General features: G+C 38.4%; 1 protein-coding gene across 4 annotated transcripts in view; it reads right to left on the bottom strand.

The window, feature by feature from the left end:
- mink1 (misshapen-like kinase 1) overlaps positions 1-26,193 on the bottom strand; it is a 48,034-nt gene that overhangs the window by 17,157 nt on the left and 4,684 nt on the right. The window contains exons 2-23 of one of the 4 annotated variants that reach the window (XM_059351601.1): positions 23,109-23,174; positions 22,524-22,706; positions 22,330-22,440; positions 22,150-22,240; positions 21,561-21,691; positions 21,400-21,454; positions 16,574-16,652; positions 14,538-14,713; positions 13,654-13,723; positions 13,334-13,544; positions 9,468-9,575; positions 8,763-8,849; positions 6,447-6,488; positions 5,839-6,015; positions 4,868-5,038; positions 4,283-4,549; positions 3,222-3,301; positions 2,783-2,886; positions 2,594-2,688; positions 2,305-2,328; positions 711-862; positions 421-538 (exon numbers count right to left, since the gene is read on the bottom strand). In XM_059351601.1, coding sequence (XP_059207584.1) covers positions 421-538; positions 711-862; positions 2,305-2,328; positions 2,594-2,688; positions 2,783-2,886; positions 3,222-3,301; positions 4,283-4,549; positions 4,868-5,038; positions 5,839-6,015; positions 6,447-6,488; positions 8,763-8,849; positions 9,468-9,575; positions 13,334-13,544; positions 13,654-13,723; positions 14,538-14,713; positions 16,574-16,652; positions 21,400-21,454; positions 21,561-21,691; positions 22,150-22,240; positions 22,330-22,440; positions 22,524-22,706; positions 23,109-23,174 — 2,598 coding nt within the window. The remainder of the gene's footprint in view (positions 1-420; positions 539-710; positions 863-2,304; positions 2,329-2,593; positions 2,689-2,782; positions 2,887-3,221; positions 3,302-4,282; positions 4,550-4,867; positions 5,039-5,838; positions 6,016-6,446; positions 6,489-8,762; positions 8,850-9,467; positions 9,576-13,333; positions 13,545-13,653; positions 13,724-14,537; positions 14,714-16,573; positions 16,653-21,399; positions 21,455-21,560; positions 21,692-22,149; positions 22,241-22,329; positions 22,441-22,523; positions 22,707-23,108; positions 23,175-26,193) is intronic. The other 3 variants (XM_059351605.1, XM_059351602.1, XM_059351604.1) reach the window with 3 other exon arrangements.

Genomic DNA, 26,193 nt, shown 5'->3' on the forward strand with positions numbered 1-26,193 from the left:
CACAGTGTGTTGTTTGCTGTTTTTTTTCTATGTTGGAAAATGCAATAATATATATATATACATATATATATATATATACATATATATATATATATATATATATATATATATATATATATATATATATATATATATATATATATATATATATATATATATATATATATATATATATAAAAATTAACAAAAAGGGTGCCCTTTCACTAAAACCGGACTTTAAAGTTGAGATTTTGGGCATCAGGGTAAATAATATTTCCACGTAATATATATTCACCCTTGGTTCAGTTATGTGTGTAAATAAAAACCATATAACACCAAACAAAACAGACTCAGTGGGCCTGTCGTGCAGCTTTGTATTGAACTGATTTTCCGTCAAGTCACAATGCATTTCAAGTACCATTACGTCCACAGATGACTCACCCTCTGCACCAGCATGGTCTGATCCCCGTAGCCTCCAGCCTGCTCTCCCTCTCCCCCCTCGCCTTCATCTTCATGAACCACCATGGTGTTGACTGAATCAGTGTCTGCGTCCCTCATACTGAAATCAATAGAGGAGTACAAGGCAAGCATGACATAATACCTCAAGGTGATAATGGAAAAGAGCAGAGAATGAAGCAGTCATCAAGACTTCCTGTAAAAAGTACATTTGACAAATATATAAACAATTATTTTGCTTTCTGGATTGTTTGTATTTGTAGGAGTTGTGGTACCGATCTGTGGGGCTTTCTTCCTCCTCTGCGCCCTCGCCACTCTCGCTCTCCTCACTGCTCTCGCTGCTCTCCGAAGAGGAAGAGTAATCGTTGGCCTTGACTGGGGGCCTTGGCTGCTCCTCCGCACGCTCCTTGGCAAAGAGGCCGTGGTCCTGCACACACATACACTACCATTTAATTTAAGGCCTCGTCAACACTTACACAAATGTTTTTTTAAACTTTTTTTTTTTTCAATGCGTTTTGTACACATGCAAACTGCACTTGAGGTAACTTCTTCCACAATATCAGTGCTGGAATGTAACTAAGTATATTTCCTCAATTTCGAGGTATGTGTACTTAAATTAAGTATTTCCATTTTATGTAACTTTATACTTCTATTCCACTTCATTTTGAAGCAAATAATGTACTTTTTACTCCACTAGCTGCCAGCTTTAGTTACTTTTCAAGTGAAGTTTTAACATAAAAAACATGATACATTTCAAGTGATTAGACATGTTTTTTTTTTTTTTTAATTATTAAACCTCATAACAGTATATTCAATTTTTTAAATTAATCCTATCTTTACAAAATTAGAACACTGCTTGAATAATTGCATCAATACAAATATTCTAATAATATATTTGGAATATCTCTAACAATCGCAGTGGGTGTATTCTGCATAACAAGTATTTTTACTTAAGTGAGTTTTTAATGCAGGACTTTTACTTGTAGTTTACTTGAGTCATTTCACAGTCATTTTACTTAAGTTAGAGATCTGAATACTTTTTACACCACTTTATGCGATATAATAAACTACATTTTCAGTATCGAATATTAGGCCATGTTTCGTGCAATGGCGGGCGTGGCCAAAATAGAGCTGGTTCTAACCTTGCAAACAGGACTTTTCACATGTTTACATATAAATGTACAGTTACTCTTCTACTACATTAAAGAACAGAGAGGTCAGTAGGCACTATAGAGCAATCAATGCGCCAGTCAGGTAAACTAATCCAACACCTTCTTCCTCTATGCATGAGTCAACACCTGCTGGTTTAGCATGCTCTTGACAGTGCTAGAAAAGTGTTTTTATTTGGATGGAGATTTATTTTTAGCAGCACTTATACTTATACTTATGTACATGTGGACTATGCCTAAGAATGCATTACAATTACAATGTTTTAAACATAATCTCAGGTATCAAAAAAGTAAATAATGCATTAGTAACATACGCAATGCTAACATGATAGACAACTCAAAACACAACTGAAGATGAAGGGTTTGTCAGCTGTAGAATGGGCTTAGAAACAGTTCCAAAAACTCTCAATACTGTCAAAATTCAGAGTCTGGCAACTGGTTACATTATGGGGGGGTTTTGAAGCATGGTTACAAGGCCTTTGCTGAGTGCAGGCTGTCCACATAGTAAAAGACGGGTTAAAAAGGCCTTTAAATAAAGAGAAGAACGTCATACAAAGACAAAACATGACTTACCCAGTAAATGAGAACAGTGTAGAGCATGCACTTCATTACAAACATGTACTAAGCCGGTGAATGCAGATGCAAACTCATGCATGAACACTGAGTATTGCCGAACACAGAGAGACACAGAAATACTAACCTCCCCTATAGCTCTCTTGTAACTCTGCACAGTTGAGGTAGAGTTAACAAAAAGGGATTTGAGAAGAAGAGAAACGTGAAGAACAACAGCAATAGTGTGGAATATACAGTGTCAAGGGAAAAAAGTTTGAATTAGGATGCTATTAGTTTACAGAACAGGTGTGTTTGAGATCAAATTGAGCATATGTACAGTAAGTTTAGCGTTTTTTTTCCGGATAGTGCAATATTATAAGTTGCATGCATCTCTACAGCAACCAGTTTTATAAGGAGGGGATAGTGGGGAGACTTACAGCAGGGCGGCCAGGGCGGGAGGAGGTGCGAGACTCCCCTGGCTTATGATGACGACTATCATGGGAGAGAATAGGGGAATCCATTTTGGAGGAACCTGCAATATTGTAGAGTGTAGTTTAAAAATGTGAAATCAGACATACTGCAAAGACAGTCTGCAGAAAAATAGCATTGGGGAGGCAGGGACTCACTGAGGATGCGATGCCTCTCTAGAGAGCCAGTCTGGGGCAGATTGGATATGATGCTCATACTGTCTCCTCTTTCCCAGCGATCATTGCGGCTCAGATCTGGATTGCTGCCACAAGGATGCAAGGAGGGAAAAAAATCAGTTGTGCTAAGTTTATTTACCACAATTCAGCAGGCACTTATTAACCCATTGAAGCCTGGAAAGCGGATACGTCGTTTTGTAGTATTTGTATAAGCTCTCAAATACTTTTTGAATTTCATTTCTATCTGCTACAGAGGCTGAAAATCTATTATTTAGTAGAAGCGTTGACACTTCTGTTGAATTTCCAGAAAAACTTCAGGTTTTAGGGGCTTATTTTAAAATTGCCCAGAGGTTTTACAGGCGTTTTAGGCGTCAATGGGTTAATGCAAATATCTGATAGATCATTTGGCTGTCCTCAGTACCTGGCTCGAACTGGATGCCTGATGCCAGAGGTCAGGTTGGTGTTGAGAGCTGTGGCAATAGATGCTGTCCTCTGGGGAATCTGAAGAACAACACAGCACAAAACATTAATGTTTTTACAGGATCTGGTTGGTGCAAATGTTTATAACGAGACATGTAATTAAATATTATTTTTTTACGGTTGGATTAGCTAAATCTTCCTAATATTAAAGCTTCTGTCAAACATGATCTTTTCAAGAACTGTCAAAAAATTAATAATCTAATGATAATTTCTGTTTTTAAAGTTTCTGGTTATAGTAAATGTGTGTGTGTATTTTTGGCAATTTCAGAAAAAAAGGTTTAACGCTTGCTGACAAGTTGTGGGGTTCAGAGGATTGAAAACTTATTCACATACAGTAAATCTATAGTGTAGAGAAAATCGCGGAATGGAGCCGCAAACCTTATATTGAGCCTAAAATGAAAATTAAACAGCCTAATAAATCTAAATTAGCCTACCAACATTATTAATAGTCATATTGAGCATTTATTGATATGATTTTGAAAACTAGTCTATCTCAGGGAACTCAAAACTAAACTCAAAGTCGGCAAAATTTAAAGGTTAAGGCGCCGGGCCGGAGACTTTCGTAAGCTATGAAGCACATTTTAGTTGACTTAAATGTCAAAACTTTTTTAATATGCTGTAAAAAGGCTATACAATTTTACAATTGAGTAATACAAATAGCTTTTGGTCTACACCATTGATAAATGAACACTTTAATGTAAAAATATGTATATAATTTTTTATGTCTCAGCCACAGGGACCCCCTGCAGGCGGCCTAAAGAGCCACATGAGGCTCTGGAGCCACAGGTTGGCCACCCCTGGTGTAGAGTGTAGTTTAAACCACCACCAAGCAAATCAAAGCAGTGGATGGTAAATTAAAAGAATGATGTCAACCTCGATGTCCAGACAACATATGATTTTTGTGTAGATATATCTAGATCTTTTTAAAAAAGAAATACGAACTGAGGTTATGTTTGGACTTGTACAACTTCTGCTTAGTCAAAGCCAGCCACGATATCTCACCTTGGGTGGGAGCTCCACATCGGGCAGGCGGATCCAGGGGCCACGATCTTCTCCAATTTGGTGTGCCTGTGGTGCGGGGATTTCAGAAGTGGGGTCTGAGTTTTGACGCACCAGCTCTCTAGAGTGGATGGGACGGGGCGTGGGGGTAAGGGAGGGGTCCTGGGTGGGGAATGCGGACATGGTCTTAGTGGGCTGGTCACAGAGGGACTGGGAGCGAGGGACAGGGGCGGCATAAGGCTTCAGTGGAACCAAGTGAGCCATCTGGAACTGCAGAGGACAGGAGCAGCACACCAGGAGGGAGGAGGAGCAGCGGAGCGGAAGGAACAGTGTGTGAGAGCACAAGACAGTCGGAGAAGCAGGATGCAAGGTTGTGTTTGTATTCCAAGGAGAAGGGTTTTTTAACATGTAGGGACAAAGTAATCACATGTGCATGAAGAGAGAAAGGAGGAAAAAGAAGAAAAGAAGGCGTAAATAAAGTGGCATAGAAAACAAAAGGTAACGCAGCTTAAGAATTAGGAGCAGAAAAGGCATCAGCAGTATTTTGCATTGTTTTCCTAGAAGGCTCTGATCAAAACTTGCACCCACCTTTCCCTGCCCCCCTTGGGGTTCAACGGGCCTCTGCATTGGTGGCGTCTGAGCAGACTGGACCACTCCTGATTGGCTGATTGAGTCGGAGCGTGACTGGATGTTAGTGTCAGAGACAGTGGTGCAGATTTTGGGTGAGCCCTGTCGGTTGAGCTTACTGCGCTCCTCCACCTGAAATAAGCAACACAGTGAAGGAACTTTGTAGACGAGAGTACCGCATTGTAACTGTGGAGTGTAAAGCCTGATTTCCACCGGGCGCGTTACTGCAGCGTCACGTCAGCGTCGCGTATGCCGTTGCAAATAGGTAACACTCTAATCAATGAGAGCATTTCCACCTGGCGCGTAGCGTAACGTTACTGCAGCGTCACGTCAGCGTCTCTCCGCGAGCATTAGGTAGGACTTCTATTTCTCCGCGAGACGCTGCCAAACCGCGTGAATCTCAACAGAGCAGATCGCACCAGACAGGAAGTCCGACTCAGAATCAGCGTAAAACACTTCCGCCCCTTTCAAAATAAAACACAATACGCAGTTCATGCAGCCTAAAACTACTTCACATCAACATTATGTTATGACCGGGGCACCAGATCAGCAATCAATCAATCAAAGGGTCTCAGAGGATCAGAGACACGGACAACAAGAGACTGATTGTTGAAGTGGAACATCATACAATCATTTATGACATAACACATTGTTTTTATAAGGATAGATGGTCAGATCAACAGATCTTTCACCTCAGAGAAGCAAAGTAAGTTGGTTTTTGTTGTTGTTTTATACACACAGTTTATCCATAGACTGTATAAATAGAGTTTAAAGTTTATCACGGGATCTTGCGGTCTCCCGTATGGTCAGGATTATCGCGTGATCTCGTTATCTCGCGTGTATACGGCCTGCTCGCTAAGCTGACGTGCTGCTGCTGTAACGCGTCCGGTGGAAATCCCCAGTAATGCTTCAAATGTAGGGAACATTTCTACCTCACGCGCCCAAGTAGGTTTGTTGTTGGGCTCCAGGTTTTTGTTATAGTGGTAAAGCTGAGGCTTCTTTTCTTGCTGTTGTTGTTGCAGAGACACCAGGTAGGCATGCTCCTGCTGCAGCTGTCTCTGCAGTCGCTCTGACTGCCGCTGTTCCTCCAGCTGCTTGCGTTTATACTCCTGTGCAAAAAAAACAACACTGCAGTCAAGTCTTTGCTTGCCTCAGACTGGACACAACAAACAGGTCAGGCATCTGCAAACAGCTCTGCATATTTGGCTGATCTGACTGATTTCATCTACTGACAAAATAGTATTATTCAACTTTTTTCAACTCAGTGTATATTCTTAGTACAGCAGTCAATTACCCACCCACATCGAAAGAATATTGATCATGTTTTATGCAAAAAAAATGTCTGCTGTATATTAAACAGGCAGTGTCAAAGTGAGTCAGTGGGCTTATTGGTATTTCATTGCAAGTTGTAGGCAAAGCACATAACAGAAACAGCAGAGATTAGATGTCCATTGTCAAGTAGGAAATGCCTCTCATAAAGTAACATCTGATACACAATCTTAAGTACACAGAATCAAAATTAACCTTCCAATAAACTTACATGCTTGTTGTCATTTGTTCTACTGCTTAACTGGTTCCTAAACTGCAAATCACAATGGGAAACACAGTAGATTTACAAGTCAAATCTCACATATGGCCCACATGTTCTGGGTAGTGAGTTAAAGCTCAAAACTGTGTACGCAAATAATCCAAAATCTTTTTTTGAGAAACCACTGTCGTGTTCCTCCACAGTGAGAAAACCCGGGCTGGCACCTGGTGAGAATGCCTCACCCAGGTGCTTCCCTGTGTGGGAAGAGACTTTTCAGTAGAGCAAGGACACAATGAAGGGACTACAGTTAATCTCTTTTAGAGGGACCTTGGGTAAGATCAGGTGGAAGGATTTTCTTTCTGAGGAGGAATTCTCCACACCTCCAACATATTTTAAATTCTCTTTTTTTTTTTAGGCCAGGCCAATAATTATATGCATTTATAAATTATACAAATGCTGTTTTCCTTCCTGAAGGATATTTTGGATGATGGCTAACGGTAAAGACAAAACCAAACTGTCTGCTGTGAACATTCAATGGTAACCAAACTGTCTTGAGATGTACTCACTCTAGCACCAAAAAAAGGTCTGAATATAGATTCAGAGGATCTTTTTAAATCGAGCAATGAATTTTGGCTGACTTCACAGTTAACTGCAGCCCCTTTCAAAGCCGCCCAGCCGTTCCTCTATATTGGTGCCTTTTGTTTGATTTCATTAGATTTTGAGAAATGATTTAGTTCCATTTGATTCACGTTTTTTCCTGTTACCATCTTCATTACAACTACGGGAAGGCTGTAACTGTGAACCAAGTGCAGGAAATGTTAAGTCTGCATTATCACAGTTGATTAAAATAACAGCAGAGGAATGGACTTCATTACAGGCACTTTTGTAATGACTGTGATGGGAAAACGTTTTCTTTTTTTTAGCCCAGAGTATGTCACGTGATCCTGCAGCTCCAAATATGGCCACTATGCGTCACAGCACCTTTAAACAGGACACTGAACCCTCAAAACCACTTCAGGGTTACTGTCCTGGGGCTGACTCTGTGCTCTGGTCTATATAAAAACATGCATATACACAGGAATTATGTGTATGTGTTACCCTTTTGTCTTTTTTTATCTCTAACTCTGTTTTGGATTGAGTTTTTATTACTATTTTATTCTATTTTATTTTATTGTTTTACTGTTTTTAGTATTTAATTGTTTTCATTGTTTTTATTTATACCTATTTGTGTGTGATTTATTCTATTTTAATAACTGTACAGCACTTTGGTCAACTGAGGTTGTTTTTATATGTGCTCTATAAATAAACTTTGACTTGACTTGGAGGTCCATCTCAGTTGTCTCATGTATAGAGTGAGGACTGAGATCTTTCTCTCTCTAAAGACCAAGAAAAAAGAGCTATCGTCACTATAGCACAATCCACACGAATTCACTCCAACCTACTGTATGTTTTCATAGGAGCCATCTTAAAAAAAGATGTCAGGAGTCTGGTATTTCTTTTTCTTCAGTAATAGCCATACACACTTATATGAATCAACAGAAATCAGCACAAAACTGCCCTCAAAAACTAGGTTAGTGCGTGCCTCTTAAAGACATCCAGCACTGTGGAAGCTACTCCCATATTCTGCAAACATGCATATATCTACATCAAGGTGCTAAAGAACATGAAACTGCTTATGTTGTTACAAATGCAAGTAGAACTGGTAGAAAGTAAAAGTAGCATGAGAGTATCTACCCCAGACATGTAACACTGCAGCGTTTGTTTTGACAAAACACTGCAACACTGTTTTTCCTTATCTGAAATCGAGGGTCTGAGGATAGAGGGTGTCATATGCTGAGAACATTATAAAGCCTTGGGAACTGTCATTTTGGGCTACATAAATAAACTTGAGAGTAGACTTAAAAACAGAAACAAGTTGTTATTTCTGAGTAAAATATTTTTCAGTTCTAATAAATACTTGATAGGATGCAGGAAATGCTTAAGGTTGGGTTGACGTGTTGATTCTGTGTATTACCAGTTGCAGTGTTTTTATTTTTATTTTTTTGGTTATACTACTGTTGCTTTTATGGATACATCTTGTTCAATTTTTTTAATTAATTAATTATATTATTGTTTTATTGCGCAGGGAGGGGATGGGTAGGGGTAAAGGAGGAAAAAAAAGAAACAATAATCGGTTATACTGTATTATAATCTGTGCAGATTTGTTTAATAGAATTTGCCTATTAAAAATCCCCTTCTTTAAGAGATGTTGTAATTCAGAGGGCATGGAAACCTCTACAGTCAAAACAAGAAATGATAAAGAATGATAAAGTAGTGAGGACGAGTTACCATAAGCAGTGCTTGCTCCTGAAGCAGCTGCTGCTGAAGGATTTCTAACTGCCGCTGCTCTTCTTCTAACTTGTGTCTGATAAACTCCTGAGGAAAGGTAAGGAGAGAGAAATGACAGGCATTAGGGTGGTAAAAAGAGAATGGAGCCTATATAAATAAGGAAGGGGGTAGAGGTAGAGGCACATAACAGTTATGTAACCTCATTCCAGTAAACAACAGACCCCGTGTGATTGTACGGTTAAAAATAAACACTGTATTTTAGGGGCAAATCATTCACCTTTCCTATTGATCGTTTGTAAGAGACATATAAAAGTTACTACTATAACACAAAATAGCTGATTATCACTACAATGAGACAATAAATCATTAGATTAAGACTGATTTAAATGTTTAGCAGTACATTGTGATTATTCTAAGGTACCGTACTAAGATAAAATCAGTATTTGGCACTACAGGGTGATGATGCTATGATGCCAGACTCTTGTGTTACTGAGGGTAGACTGGAAACAGAGCACAAGAGACGCAGAGAGCTCACCCACAGAAAACTCATCTCTGAATAAATACACTAATTTAGACCCTTGCTGCTATGGCAACCTACTCGTGGAATTTCACCACCAGAGCAACTTGCACAGTGTTGCCGGTGGACACGCCCACACTTGATAGCGATTGGCTGATTGCAGCCCCACAGCTCCCGTGGTTGGTTACCTGCTCCCTCTCAGCCAACCTTCTATCTTCCTCCCGTCTCATATCGTCGAGTCTCCGATGGGGACCTTTTTCTTGCTGCCTCACCATCTCTCGCTCTTTCCTCTGTTGCTGGGAGAGAAGGGTGACAGGAAAAAGAGAAATGAGCAAAGAGGCTATGTTTGCACAGGGGAATTCATAATAGATAGCCAGCTTATAAGCAAACCCTCCCTTGTTTTTTGTGCAAAGAGCTGAAAAAAACCCGAAATAAAGGGAGTGGGAATGCAGGGGAGAGAACAGAGGCTGTGAGTCATTACCTACACACACACACACACACACACACACACACACACACACACACACACACACACACACACACACACACACACACACACACACACACACACACACACACACACACACACACACACACACACACACACACACACACACACACACACACACACACACACACACACACACACACACACACACACACACACACACACACACACACACTAAAACACACCTATTGCATCCTATTCATCAGAGTGCTGCTTTGATTCAAACTGACCACAGATATTCAGTTTTGGCAGGCCTTTATCTGCTTTGTTTTTTTAAAGAGACACTGAAACAACAAGGTTTGTTCTTTGTGGTGAAGTGACACAAAAATCACACGAAGCTCTTGTCCACTCGATTGTTGTTGGCACTTTACAGTTGAACAGAAGAGCCAGAGAAGATAGAGGAGGAGGTGGTGGTACATTAGGGGAGTCTTACTGCAGTGAAACAATTACCAGTACTGCACATTCATTTTTATAACAATAGCAATATCAGTGAAATGAAGTGTGCCTCAGTCAAACCCCAGATAACTCCTGAAACATTTTACAGCTGCTGGCACTTTGTCAGCCCACCAATTAGCTGAGTAACATACTGTAGGAATGTCTTTCAAAATCTTTCACAAAACCTTTACTTAATTGTGTGACTTTGGTTAATCCGAACTAAGCCTTTTAAACACCAAAGTCACACAATAACACAAATGAACTAGCCTTCGAGGCAGCAGTAAACCAGTAACTCTCGTGTTCTGTGAGTTGAAATTCATGTTTTCACAGGAGTCTGGTGGCTGTGAAGAGAAGATAACTGCTTCAGGTACAGCTTTCCCTTTGGAAGGGGCTGTCTGACAGCAAGGAAAAGTGGTGAAAATATTCTAAATATAGTGCAAACATATACTGATGTTGATGTATCTGCTGCCACAGTCGCCAGCAGTACATTGCCTTTGCTTCTGTGCTACTTAGGTCCTCCTTCAACAAACTGGGGGCGTGCTGACCACCATCTACTGTACATTAATGAACTGACTGTGAATAAGTACCTGATAAATGCCTAAATTTAACTTTTAAATAATGTCTAAAAGCATGTCTTAAAGTGTAACCTCAACCATAACAATGGAATCACAGCATTAACACCTTTCACATGTTTACTAAGTTTAGCTGTCTTTCACTTCTGCATCTTAAGTCCTATATGTTAAAAAAACATACAATGAAAACCCCAAAAGCAAAGAGTGCCATGTTCTAAAGTAGCCTATATTAATTTGACACTTGTGGTGCCATGAGGCCTAAAATTGCTAACAAGGGCTGATGACTGCAGCGACACTTTCCTGTTGACTCTATACCGGATAAAAGCAAGTTCAGCTGTTTTCTGGTCGAGTATATGACATAAGAACATAATCAGGGGATGTGAAATACCTGCAAAATGAAGTGCAAAAATAGCATGCATATATTTTCTATGCATGATATTAGTCAGATGAACACATGCCGCCTCCAGGGCTGGTTCACAGCCTCCACAAAGGCAGACTAGTGGTCCTATTGTAAAGAAAGTGCGAATCTTGAGCCACAACTCACTAATTTCCATACTCCTTAAGGGTGAAACTACAGTTTCACAGTTTACATGTATTTTATAAACTTCATACTCATTCAATTCATACTGCATACTGATCCTAATGTTTGCAGAATTAATAATTCATACTAGTGTTACAAGAAGCAGGACCTTCTTTCTTCTTCTCTCACTCTACTCCTCATTGTTTACCTAGTCTATGAATTTAACATTTTTTAATTTTAAAAGAACATTTTGAAAAGGTACTACTGCCAGTGAAGGTGACATGAGCTTGCAACTCATTGTACTGTATGTACTTATGTATATTACATTAAAATTTAGTAAGCCAATAAAAGCAGGCACATTATAACTGCTGTGCACTTATGAGCAAACACCAAACACATAATAAAGGGAAAATAAAAGTGCATCCACTAGTAGTTAGGTGGCTGAAGGACAACGACAAGAGCACACACATTACAGACAAGGAACCTCATGATTTCGTTTCTTGGTACATTTTTGCTTTAAATTAAAAATGTTCCGCCTGTTGCATAATGTATTAGTATCATTAGCCTCTGGTAAAATGTGCAGGATTACAGTGAATTACAAAATCAAGGTCAATGCTGGAAATAAGGTCAGAGACACCGTTTTTCTATCCCTGACTAAATCTGATGCGTTTTTATTTTCCATTACAAAATATTCTGTATCTATCTCGACATTATAAATATGCACATCCAAACTACACCCAATGATTATGTTTTCATTCTTTTAACTAAGGAGGTACTTCACCTAAAGATAAATTGCTCATTCTTAAATTTACATAACGACAATATGCCTAAAACACAGCTATTTTAGTACCAATATCACTCTTTTATAACTCCTAAGCAGAAATCAAAATTAACTGGGACTCATTGTTTATGCTGGAGGGAGTCTGGAGCAGTATAAGTAGACTATTCCCACTTATTTAGCCTTTATGGCAGAAAGTGGAACAATACATTTCTAGAATATGGGGCTTAGTGTTGATGTGTCATTTCTTTCTTTGTATCTTGGAATTATTTCTGAAGGTGTCTGTAAAAGTGATATCTACCTGCTGAAGATTTTTATGATGGCAAGTAAAAAAGCTATTACCAAGTGCTGGCTTCAGAGTTACCCTCCCACTATGCACCTTTTTATAGGCACTGTCAACTACATTAGAAAATATGACTTACACCCTCGTCTAGAGAGAGACAGGTGTGAAAGATGCCGGATGAAATGGGATTGTTATCTACAGGAAATGGACACAGATAAAGACCCCTCTCAAACTCTGGCTGTATATTTGTCTCTAATGTAAACTGACCTCATTCTAGCAGTCATGTTTTTTTAAAATGAAAATGCTATAACAGAAAAAAATGCCACACTCTATTCAGTTAGGGCACTTTTAATTCATCTTTCTAGTTTTAGTCTTTCTAGCTTTTCATTACCAATGCTGAGTTATTGCAGCATTTTAAGTTGCAGCTACCAAACCTCAAATGTCAGCACTGGGTGCAGTACTGCAATCATTTTGGATAATATTGGGATGTGTTGTGTATGCGCGCACACGCACATGCATACACACACAAACATACATTTCTACACTCTTGTCTTTATTTTACTTTTAATATTGTTATAATTTGCTTCATTTTTATATTTCTATATTTTTTTGTGTGATAGTTACTTGTTTTAATTTAACTTGTGAAGTTTAATATAGATAGAGGCTCTGTATAAGCCCTTTTGGGTTTCTTGCCGCTACCTTGCACCTTCATTTTGTCGTCATCTCTTTATCCTTGTCTTTTGTCTTATTTGTGCAAAATAAAAAAACTTCAAACTTAAAAAACACCCCTTAAAGTAACCACAAGACAGAAGGAAAGTTTTGTTTGAGCTTCATATTAAGCATACAGATAGTAGCATCATTTTTCTCATTCAACTCTCAGAAAGAAAGCTAATAAGCGTATTTCTCATATTGTGGAACTATTCAGATAAAATGTCGAATTTCCTTGGTTGATTATTACCTCTTCAAGTCGACGACGCTGTTCCTTCTGCTCCTCGATGCGTTTCTGTCGGTCGTGCAGCAGTTGCCTCTTGTGCTCCTCAGGGTCCCTTCGCTGAGCGGCCAGTTGGGCCTGCTGCCTCTTGTGAGCCTCTGAACGCTCCTTGTTCTCCTGCTGCAGACGCTGGAAGTCCCGCCTCAGTGTGGACTCACCAGGCACGTTAAGGATCGAACTGACGACCGAAATGAAAGATGTGAGAAAGAAGATTTTGAATACATTTGCACAGAGAACACAAGTCAAGGATTCATACTTCTTGGACATAGAACATAAATCGCAATTACCTCGACTCTCGGTCATCTCCACGATTCTCATCCTCTTCATCACTACCGCTGTACTCATACTCGGTTTCTTCTATAAGAAAAAACACCATAAAGAGAAGTTAAATATTACATGAAAAAGTACAGTAGTTCAGTTGATCACAGGGGGCCTCATGCAACCAACCAACAGAGTCATTCTTAAGTGATTTTTCCAAGAATTTTCTTATTCGAAATTTCAACATCTTAAATATATGACATATATAAAGGAAATGCTCTTGCATGAGGCCCCTTGGTTAATAGCCTGGTTCATTACATACCGTCTATGCACTTCATGTGTTCTTTATGCACACTGTTCATTGCACCTTATTTGTTTCATAGCACCAACATTTTTATACTGTATATTCATATTTATTCTGCACTGGAATTATACTCCTTCTTTAGACACTTTATATTTTATTGTATTTTTATATTTTATTGCTTGAAGTATGCCTAGGTTGTTCTTTTTATTTAATTGTGTTGTTATTGTCTCTGTGTGTAATGGTGCTGCTACACTGTAATTTCCCAGCTTGGGATCAACACTGTCTGTCTGTCTGTCTGTCTGTCTGTCTGTCTGTCTGTCTGTCTGTCTGTCTGTCTGTCTGTCTGTCTGTCTGTCTGTCTGTCTGTCTGTCTGTCTGTCTGTCTGTCTGTCTGTCTGTCTGTCTGTCTGTCTGTCTGTCTGTCTGTCTGTCTGTCTGTCTGTCTGTCTGTCTGTCTGTCTGTCTGTCTGTCTGTCTGTCTGTCTGTCTGTCTGTCTGTCTGTCTGTCTGTCTGTCTGTCTGTCTGTCTGTCTGTCTGTCTGTCTGTCTGTCTGTCTGTCTGTCTGTCTTTCTTTCTTTCTTTCTTAAGGCTTTTTTCTTCTAATTTACCTTTCTCTCCCCGTTTCTTGCGCGTACGGTCAATATGGTCTTTGAGCTGAATCCGGACCTGGCGCTCAGTGGGCTGGTCCCTGATGAAGGAGTGCTTGAGAAGCTGCTCTGTGGATGGCCGGCTGGTGTAGGTCTTCACGAGACAGCCTTCTATAAAGTCAATGAACTTCTTGGACCTGGGAGGAATGGGGGAGGTTAGAGGAAGACAAACTAGTGAGGGAGAGTGCAAGGACAGGGAGGTATGGAACAGTTGTCAGCTGGGCTGTTATTATTATTATTATTATTCAAGTGGGATAAGATCTGACGTCTCTTTAACATGTGCAGCATATTCTGGAGAGGAATTGTGTGTGTCACATTTCTAGGAATCTCCTTTTCTTACATTAGTGTGAACTAAAGTTGATGATTGATGATTGAAAATTATTGATTGACAGAACTTCTAGACCAGGGGTGTCAAACTCAAATACACAATGGGCCAAAATTTAAAACTTGATTAAAATCGCGGGCCAACATTAAACAAATAAACCTTTTAATATATGCCAAACATGTTTTGCTTTAACATTAAATATGGAACCAGCAACGCTTATAAACATACAATATATAACTAAATAGTGCAGACATGCAAAATCAAATTTCAAATAAAAAACACATCAATGTCATTAATTTATTAAATCAAAAATAAATAAAAATCGTATGCCTTTTCTATTTGCATCCTTCTGATTTAAAAATCAAAATAAACTTTTTCAACAGGTTAACAAATTCTGCCTTTCTTTTTGGGAATTTTTGGGAAGGGGTAGCTGGGAGACAGCTCTAGCTTGAGGTTGCTATGACGACTGTCACAGAGGAGCGTGTTTCTGGGTCCTGTCCTGATTGACGCGCCAAAACAACAGCAGGGCATTGTGGGATTTGTAGTATTAGCGCTAAATGCGCCGTATAATACCGGCGGGTCAGCTTTTATACTACAATAATTATATAATAATTTGGTATTGCCTCGTGGGCCAAATAAAATTACACTGCAGGCCAAATTTGGCCCGCGGGCCAGAGTTTGACACCCCTGAGCTAGTGGCTACAATTAACTAGTGAACAAAGTGAATGGTATATTAACAGTCTGCAAAACTACTTTACTTCAAGCTGTTCATTTCTTCTTTTCACAAAGTTTCCCTGAAATTGCAACTAAAATGTGAGCACAACATAATCACTGCAATATTCAGTTTCATACACTATTATAATCCTGCATTGAATGCTACCAGTAAGAGGTCAATAATGTTCAAACACAATACCCAGGGGTTTTTGAGCTGATGCAGTTGTGTCCATCGTCCATTTATGTTTTTTTATTTGCATAATTGTTTATGTGGGTCACACAATATTGACTGATTGGAATTATAAAAACATTGTGAAAGAAACATTGCATTCTGAATGCAGAAGGACCATAAACTCTACTAAGTGAATCCATTAACAAACAGCAGGAAAAGTAATAGGAGCAAAAAACAGGGTAGGAGAAAGAATATGGCAAATTAGTTTAAGTGCCTTTAGCATCTCATCTTGCTCACAATCATATTTGTCTGAATACTAGTACTCAGTATAATCCGAGTGGCTGAATTCGCCCCTCGACTGGGAAAGATATTTGGGTTAGGTGTCTCTCAAAGTTGCCTGAAGCTGCTTTGAGAAATCACAGATTTTCCTTTAACTTTGCATCACTTCTTGCACCAGCAGCATTCTTTCCATATGCTGCTGTTCTCATTAACGGTGTTTATGTGCACTTAACCTGGTTATTGTTGCTCTGCAGTAACCCGTTTTCTCAAACATCAAGTAAACAGAGCAACCACATTACTGCAGTGCAAGCAAATGTTCTCTCTTGCCACAAGTTCATTTTTCCCACTTTGGTATATCACCTTCAATATACAATTTGCCTTTGAAAACATCCTGAAGGTTTTCAGGGTTTCACGCACATCTGACATCATAAAAATGGAGAAAGGAGTCTACTGAGTGTCTAAGGTATGATATATGCAAATAACGCAGCAGGGTGGCTGACAACTCACCATTTTTTGGATTTAAGTTTTGGAGGGGGATTCCTGGGAATCAGGAAGAGGGCTCTCATCGGGTGCATGTCACACAAGGCTGCAGAAATAAAGGAGATGGTGAGAGTTGACATTTTCACGTCCTGTATTCAGATACTGTGGCTTAAAATGAGCCGTCAGGAGTTCTGCAAGGCTGTGACTGTTCTATATTTCGGTTGATATTGCTGCTACAGTGCCATTACAGTCATTCCCCAGCTGCAATGACAGTGCAATCACAGAAAAAAAACGGACCAATCGAAGCAGACTGAGACAGGAGCTAAAACAGAGCAGAGGGTGTTATGAATTGTTTAGTTTGAACTCAAATTTAAAGCAACTAAATATGTAATTTATGTTGTTTAGTTTAAAGAAAATGTTAAAACATGCTATTTATATTATTTACAGCAAATATGTGAGGAATATTACCTGCTGTTGATAGTTTCGTATTAATATGGATTGTGTTACAAATACAAGGAATAATTGTATTTTGAAGAGCAGGAAGTAATCGATATAAACTCAAGACTTGGGAGGCAAGGCTCCGTCTTCTCTACATTTCTGAAAATGTTCAGTTTGAACAACGCCCATTTTGGACAATATTTAAAGCTTCCACTACACAACAGAGGGTGTTTTTGAACATTAAGCATGAAAACCTGTTCTAGTAGAAACACAAAATACAAGTATGAACCTGACAATGACGATAATATTTGCCCTATAAGTCCTCCTACCTACGCTGAGAGCTATGGTAAAAAAGGAGGATAGGAAAATCAGAATAAATTTTATGTTAGACAGAATATTATAAACTCCCACACCTGAGTGTTTGTAAATAATACTAGCCGCCATTACACATATTCTTTGTATCCTCAAACATGGTTACAGCTGCTGTTATCCAATCTTTCCTGGTGCCTCGGGCTTATTGTTACATTCAATGTAAGAGCAAGGACTGTGAGTCATTGTGTTCCCAGCGTAGGTAGGTAGCTAAACCTGACTGGTTAGCTTTACAGTCTCACAGTAAACAGGCTTTTATATGGGAGTCTTTTGGACATATGCAACGTGACTGAGACATCCAAAGGCAGGAAGAGACAGGCAGCATTTTAGGGGCAACATTAAACAGCGATCCCAGCTACACTGATAATATGCACTATATGTAATAGAATGCACTTTATGTGTTCTTTGTTCTTTATGCACACTGTTCATTGCACCTTATTGGTTTCATAGCACCAACATTTTTATACTGTATATTCATATTTTTCTGCACTGGAATTCTATTCTACTCCTTCTTTAGACACTTTATATTTTATTGTATTTTTATATTTTATTGCTTGAAGTATGCCTAGGTTGTTCTTTTTATTTAATTGTGTTGTCATTGTCTGTGTGTAATGCTGCTGTTACACTGTAATTTCCCAGCTTGGGATAAATAAAGTATATCTATCTATCTATGTGCTTCATATAACATGCATGTTCAATATCTATCACACAAGGAATTGATGTTCAAGCAACATTTGTATTTATTCAGTTGGCTTCCAAGGTTTATCTCCACTAAAAGGAAAAGATCACCCACTGACAGGATGTTGGCAGTTCTGTCAACATCCTGTCAGTGGAAATGATCGAGTTACATCCCGCTCTGTCATTCAGTGTTTTATTAAATACTTGGAGTGAATTGTTCTGTTTGCTTAGGCTTTTGGCTGATCAATTGTACAACCACTCTAAAAGCCCTGCATTTAAATTATTACATTTTATTCAATTTGTTGACAGCTCTTTGTCTTTTTTGAGTGTTCATGCATCTTAGGAGAACAAACAGAAAAAGTATTAATGGTGTCTGCTAACACAGCAAGTGAAAACAATGGTCAAAAGTGGGTGAAAAGATGTTAAATGATTCATATGTTCAAAAATAATCTGACAGTAAACCAGCTACTCTACAAGGCTAATTAGAACATGACTACTACAGATGCCTTTCCCAATTTCAAGTCAAAAAGGAACTACAAGGGGCAAATGCATATTTATATAAATGACCAGTGCTGTAAATATACGACTCAATTATAAAACCTGGTTGAGTGTTTATCCGAATATCAATGTCATACTGGCAATAAATATTAAAAAAATACGAGTGAGACGACAACTACGGCTGCAACTAATTCTGTTTTCCTCATGTTTTAATCAGCTCATAAAAAATAAAATTAAAATCAATAAAAGGTAATGACAAGGTCACACATTGCAGGTCTAAGTTTTTCATTCAACTTTTTAGATTTTGGGCCATTTTGCTTGCACAACATGTTTCCTTTCAGACTTGTTGAAAGAAAACATCCAAAATACACATTCAGGTGTATTTTACTACACTATCATTTTATTAAGTTTTTTTCATATATTATTCATAACCTGATTGATTGAACATTTTATACCCCAAAAACATGTTTAAAAAAAGATTGAGTGATAAAAATTCCCCCTGTAAAGACCTTTGACTTTAATATTTGAACAAAATGAAACAAAAATGTTGAACTTGGCTTCATCCAATGTTCAGATTCGTAGTGTAATCGTACGTAGGTAGTGCTACATTTGCATATCAAAACACAAACATTTTAAAATTCACATGTAATGTCTCCCCTCAAGTTGACCAAGAACAATGTGATGTCTTGATGATACTCATTTTGTTTGGCAAAACATAAAGTAATATATTTTAATATATTATATATATTAATATATAACATTTTGAAACATAGAAATTGACGAATTAATAAAAATGTTCTCCTTTATATTATGATGAGATAAACTTGAATTAATTCAAAAATGGTTTCAGTCATACTAACTAAAACACAAGGAATATTGTATAGTGGAAAATGTGCTTCAGTATAAGACTGATGGAGTGAGTAAGTACACATTGCATAATTTATAATGGGACATCAACACCAGCTTGACAGTTGGCCTGTAGGCCTTATGTCATTTGCAGCAGCAGCAACATGTTCTGCTCTGCAGTATTTATCAGTGATGTGAAAATAGGCTTTCAAACGTCAAAAAATTCCTGAGTACTAAACTTAAACTTTAGGCTTAAGGATTCCCATGTTCACATGTTTTTAAATATATAAATATACTATTCTAAGTCAAAAAATTCCTGAGTGCTAAACTTAAACTTTAGGCTTAAGGATTCCCATGTTCACATGTTTTTAAATATATAAATATACTATTCTAAGTCAAAAAATTCCTGAGTGCTAAACTTAAACTTTAGGCTTAAGGATTCCCATGTTCACATGTTTTTAAATATATAAATATACAATTCTAAGAAAAATGATTTGTAACGGATGTTGTTTTCACATTAAAAAAATTCAATTACATTGTTCAGAAGTCTTGAAAGTACATATAATCCCTCTTTCCCCATTGAAAAATGTATAATCTATGAATATAAAAAATATTGTTCAACTTGAATCACTACAACACTGCAGCTGTCTACTACTTCACTGAAAAGTGCACTGGAGACTTTGAGTTTCCACTTGGGGAGACTTCCTTTATTATTTTATTCAGTAGGACTCAGTTCCCAACTCAACAATTAGCTGCAGTTGGTTGTAAAACTCAGCCAGAGCAAGGACACATTTTGTTAACAATGGAGAGCTCATAAAACAGCATTGTACTGCAACTACTTTCTAATGCTTTAAGTGCCCAGTGCCACACTCAGTAAGGAGTGTAATTAAATTCTTGCTGGTCTAATGTAGCAATATAATCATATAATTTACTCATGTTGAGAAACTATTTAATATAGAGTCACACTACAACAGCTGCGATCAATTTTACAAACATTTTAGCTGCTAAAGTGAGATTTTCTTTGCTTCTTTGTCAGGTTTGACACGAAATCTCTCGGCAGGCAGATCTCCCCGCTAAGCAGAGCAGAGAGATCTGTGCTATCAGCCTCCACAGGCCGACTGCCAGCTCACGACTACACTACCTTGATTACAGTGAGTCAGCTGTCCATCTGAAGACACAGACAACAAGGCTGCATATGCAAGACGGACTCATTCATGAGGGCTTGCAGAATTGGCTTTGAGCTGATGAAAATTATCTGTTGCTGATTACATAAAAAAAACATGACAGGGTTCGACAGCTAAGGCACGTTAACGTTTACATGTTTAATGCAACTGGGAATAAAATGTATGCCCATTTTTTAACAGCTAAATGTGAAGGGAGAAAAAAACATGAATAACCAGATAATTTACTTGACAAGAAGTAATGCAAGAGGCATTCGGTAAGCCAACTTAAAATGTATTTAATCAAAACTATTAAAAAATGTATTTGAGTTGTGAATCTAAACTCAGAATTCCAACTTTAATGTCAGAACTCAAATAAATGTTTCACATGTATGGTAATCCTCTTGCATAAATCTCCAGATTTCTGGCATTTTTAAAAATAAATTATTTACAAAATGTAAATTCTTACTTCAATCTCAGAATTGCAAATAAAGTGTGAAGTTCTGCAACACGCATTTGATAAAGTATCTTTAAAAAGTAGATGTTGCCAATCATTTTTATATTTATGGAAGAGGATTTGTTATGGGTGATAAATTCAAAACTCATAAATGTATCAGTAATTTTCACTTTGCAATGCTATGTAAAAAAAACACAACAAAAAAAAGGATTCTTAAAATCCTACTTCCCATGTCTAAGCATTTAAGACTTTTACATTGATTTTTAGACACTTTCAATACCATTTAAGGCTGATTTTGGATGAATACATTGCATGCATTACGTGCAATTTTTAAAGATCCACAGGTACCCTGCAATGTTCAACCAACAACAGGTAAAAAAGGTGTGCCAAAGAGTGTATACACTTACGAGGAGCTCCCTCTGCCATCTCAATGGCTGTGATCCCCAGGGACCAGATATCACTCTGCAAAATACACAAGGGACCAGGTCAGTCTTTACCTTTCATGTGCTCTCACAGCACAGTGCTCACACACACACACACACACACACAAACATAGTGCTGCTGTTACCCTGTAGTCATAGGTGGAGTCAGGATTCTCATCACAGGCAATAACCTCAGGTGCCATCCAGTACGGTGTGCCGATGAAGGTGTTCCTGCGACCAACGGTCCGGTCCAACTGAGCACTCACACCGAAATCAACTGAGTGTGGTCAAAGGAGAAAAAGATGTGAAAATAAGAGCGATAGCATACAGTACAGGCCAAAAGTTTGGACACACCTTCTCATTCAATGCGTTTTTCTTTATTTTCATGACTATTTACAGTGTAGATTCTCACTGAAGGCATCAAAACTATGAATGAACACATATGGAATTAAGTACTTAACAAAAAAAGTGTGAAATAACTGAAAACATGTCTTGTATTCTAGATTCCTCAAAGTAACCACCCTTTGCTTACTACAATATAAGACATGTTTTCAGTTATTTCACACTTTTTTGTTAATTACATAATTCCACATGTGTTCATTAATAGTTTTGATGAATTTACAATGTCAATAGTCTGAAAATAAAGGAAACGCATTGAATGAGAAGGTGTGTCCAAACTTTTGGCCTGTACTGTATATCTACTTTTGCCCCAAAAACCCTTTAAATTCAACGTACCAAGTTTGACCTCCGCATTCTCTGTCAGCAGCACGTTCTGGCCCTTGATGTCTCTGTGGATAACTTTATGGGCGTGGAGGTGAGAAAGGCCCTGCGCAGAAATAAATACGTCACAGTTGGTAGTTAAGGAGTGACCTCTGCTGCAGACTTGTTTTGACTGGTGCGACTGTGATTTCTCACCCTGAGGATCTCTCTGCAGATGTATGCAATCCAGTCCTCCTTCAGAGAGCTGCCCTTAGTGTTCTTCACCAGGTCGGTCACTGATCCCGCCCCACAGAACTCCATCACCAGCTGCATACAGACAAACTTAGTGAGCACAATCAATGAGCCGTACTACTAGAAAATCAACAGGCCAGGTATGAGGGCAGACAGACCCATAGCTGGTCATCATGTCCTGGTGGACTCTTCTTCACAAAGGCACCGTAGTACGTGGCTATGTTGCGGTGGTGGCTGTATTTTTTCAGCATGTTGATTTCAGCTTTTATCTCCTCCTCTTCCTCCTCTGTGACATCCATCACCTTGATGGCAGCCAGCTGGCCCGTCTTCACGTGACGGCCCTGAAAAGTTGGATCATCATAACAGCGGTCAGTAAAAAATGAACTTCATGTTCCTGAAGCTCTTTGAATTCTGCCCATTAAGTGTGGCTAATTGCCTCATTGCAACAATTCACTGTTCTTATTTTACATTTTCTTCTCCAGAGTCTCTTATCTTTATGTCACAGCCACTTATAACTTTTCAGACTGACAGCTGAAAAATGTACTGACGGTGCAGTAAGATAAATCTGCTGTAATCTGAGAAACTAATGCACAGAACACTTAACAAAGCGCAGGCACTTGAGTGGTCTTTGTAGACAGTTTTATAGCAACTCATCGCACGAGTGAAAACTTAATGTGTTGAATGCTTCAATCTCCACGATGGGTCCTACATCATTGAGATGTATTACAGGCATCATGTCTCACCTTGTACACTTGGCCATATGTGCCATTTCCGACAACCTCGACCAGCTCAAAGATCCCTGCTGGATCCTGTGGGACACAAAAGCAGATTCATAAGTCATACAACATGTCAAAAGAACAGATTGACTCATGCTTTCTGCTTTGGTATGATAATTAGCTTTACATTTTCAGAATATAAAAAAAGCTTTAAATAAAAACAGCATTTAAATGACAAACTGCATTTATTTTGCAAATGTGGAAGCTAAATTAAAAAGACGACACTCAAAGCACACCGTATTTATTTTTGTCCTAAGTGGGTGATGTTTGCTTTGTTCTTCTTTGAATCCTACACATCTACACTTCAATGGCGACCCGAAGTGGAGGTCGTATTTCATGTTGTTACACTCATGTTTCCTCAGTTAAGAGTCACCCTTAAATACTAAAATCCTACTAAACTGCACCTGTTCTAGTAACTGCTGCAATCTGGCTTCATTTATTCTGCACCACAGCTGAATTAAAACAAGTCTTAATGCAAAAACAGTGTTGTGGACACAAAATAAAACCAGGCTTTTGTCATTTTAGAAGCTGATTTTCTATCATTTGAACTTCACGGCTTAACAGGACAGTCATGTATCTTTGATTGAATATAGTTTGAGAAATAAATTACAAGGAGTTGCAATCGGAGCAATTCTTCTGTGCAACAGAAGCTGTGTACATCAGTTATAGTGAGCACAGCTTCAGATCTATAGACTCAAAAATATCAAAAATACTGTCATATATCCACACAAACAAAAGCACAAAGGTCTCCGTAGAATAGAAACCATATATAAAACAACTTCAATGGTTTCTACTGTGTACACTAAAGCTCATTTAAATCCAATCCCATATTTTCACACAAATCATCTGAACTCAATCTTCCTAGCCACCCACTCACACACTCACTGCCCACCCACAAAACATAACATGGAGGAAACAGACAAGCAGATACACTAAATATTGATACTAGATTTGACATACAAAGATGGATTTAATGTGGACATGCCTTATGGCCTTATTCTTGATTTGTCCATTTTAAGTTTTACTGCACTGAATACACATTTCACTGACACTAATAATGAGTAGGTTGGTTGCTTTGACTTAATTATGCAACCCCCTCCCCAAGAGACAAGGGTAAATGACAAGCAGTTCCACTTTCATGCAATTTCAATATAGCTTTAAGAAGATGTGTGGGTGGTTAGACTGCTGCTTTGGGTTTAGAATGTACAGCATGACCTATCCTGCTTTCATCTGTTTCCAATGATGGGTTTTCTGCCGTCAACAAGGAGGGGAAAAATTCCTTTTGAGACAGGAAATAAATAGCATTTATTCTATACTTATGAAAAATATGGCAGTGGAATGGGAAATGACCATATGTGATGTGAAAGCACATAGCTCATATGATGACACAAACATGCCGGCCATATTTTTGAAGCATGTTATGACACAAAAGAAGGGGTAATGGTGCCGTAAAGTAGGAGGCAAGAGAATGAATGGTATGGAAGCGTATAATGTAATGATAGAGTGGGTGGCAAGGCAGAGGCGGGAGCTGCACCCACGTCCAGTGTAGAGAGTGGGATGAGAGGAACGGAGTGATAGAAGGGGAAGGGTACAGTTATGTTCCAGGAGTAGCGCCACCAACACACACACAGTCAAACAAACTGTCAGCAATGATCGCAAAAAATAGAAGAAGCAAAAACGACAGGGTGACTGGGGGACAGATCTACAGTCAGTCTGCTAAAATGATAAAAATAGCAGCTCTCAGCTCCGGTAGTTCTAACGGATGTCATGCTAAAAGGTAATGGTAAACCTGAGGGAACTCTGCAATGGATTCTCCCAGATACTGACCCCAGTTCAAAAGGATAAACTCTGAAAGACACTGGTAATGGCCCGGAGGGAAATTGACGACACATTTCCTGCAGGAGTGTCAACTCAGCTGACAGAGGAAGTATTTAAAAAGCCTGTCCCTATCTGTGGTTACACAGCTGCAATAATAGTCAAAATCACAAGTCAAACACTTGTAGGGATTTCCCTATATTACCATTATATGGCTGAGATGCAGCACCCAGACTGTTCTGAGAGCCACCTCGGCTGAAAGAATATAAAAATCAATGTATAGAGCATCAACACCAACTAAATTACTTTTACACATGTAAAGGTCGAAGTTTGTCCCCAGTTTCTTTTCTTTTGTTTAAGCTTTTTGGGTGTTTTTTTTATTTATAATATGCTCTACATTAGCTTTTCAAACCATCTGCAGGCAGAAGGGCTCATATTAATAGTAGATAGTGATGTGAAATTGCAATCTTTTATTGAAAAATGTATAATTTTCTTGAGAGAGGGCCCGTAAACCCTTCACCATATATGTGCACCCAGGTCTTCCAAAAAGCCAGGGAAAAGGCTGACTTGCATTGCCTGAACATTATTAGAGAACATATTTCTAGTCGTATACTTAATTAATAAAAATACCTTTAATTCAGATTCAACAAACTAATTCCAACAGAATGTCAGTTTCTTAACAAAGGCAATTTGTTTATCACACTTGAGGATGAACAACATTTAAATTATTTTGAATAATCAAGAATGCCATTGTCAATTTACATGATGCCACTGTGAAATTATAATCGCAATGTTGTTGTAAAAAAGGCATGGGCATGGAGGAAAAGATAGTTATAGACAGTGTAACTTTTACTGGGCTTTACAATAAAGCTTTTGAGCTTGTGTACTGTCACATTACAGCATTACAGTCATTTTTCTAACACTTATGTAAGGTTTTTTTTATGCCAAGCATAACAAGCACAGACTGTTTCCCTGCAACAAAATAAAATCACAAGACTCATTTTTTTCCAATTCCAGAAGGCTAGTGTTCAATGTTATTAAGCATCCAGTACTTATCACACTACTTCTGTTTGAATCCAAAATAAGCAGAAAAATCCCTTTACAATAGGCTTAAATTAACAACAAAATAGATCAATTTCAGTAGACATTTTTGTTGGCGTAAGACCTTGTCACATTTTATATTGTTAGTTTTAAGTGTCACCTATTGTGCTGCCTGTAAACTAACAATTGTGCAGGT

The sequence above is a fragment of the Centropristis striata genome, chromosome 15, assembly GCF_030273125.1.
Source record: "Centropristis striata isolate RG_2023a ecotype Rhode Island chromosome 15, C.striata_1.0, whole genome shotgun sequence".
In the NCBI taxonomy this organism is placed as follows: Eukaryota; Metazoa; Chordata; class Actinopteri; order Perciformes; family Serranidae; genus Centropristis; species Centropristis striata.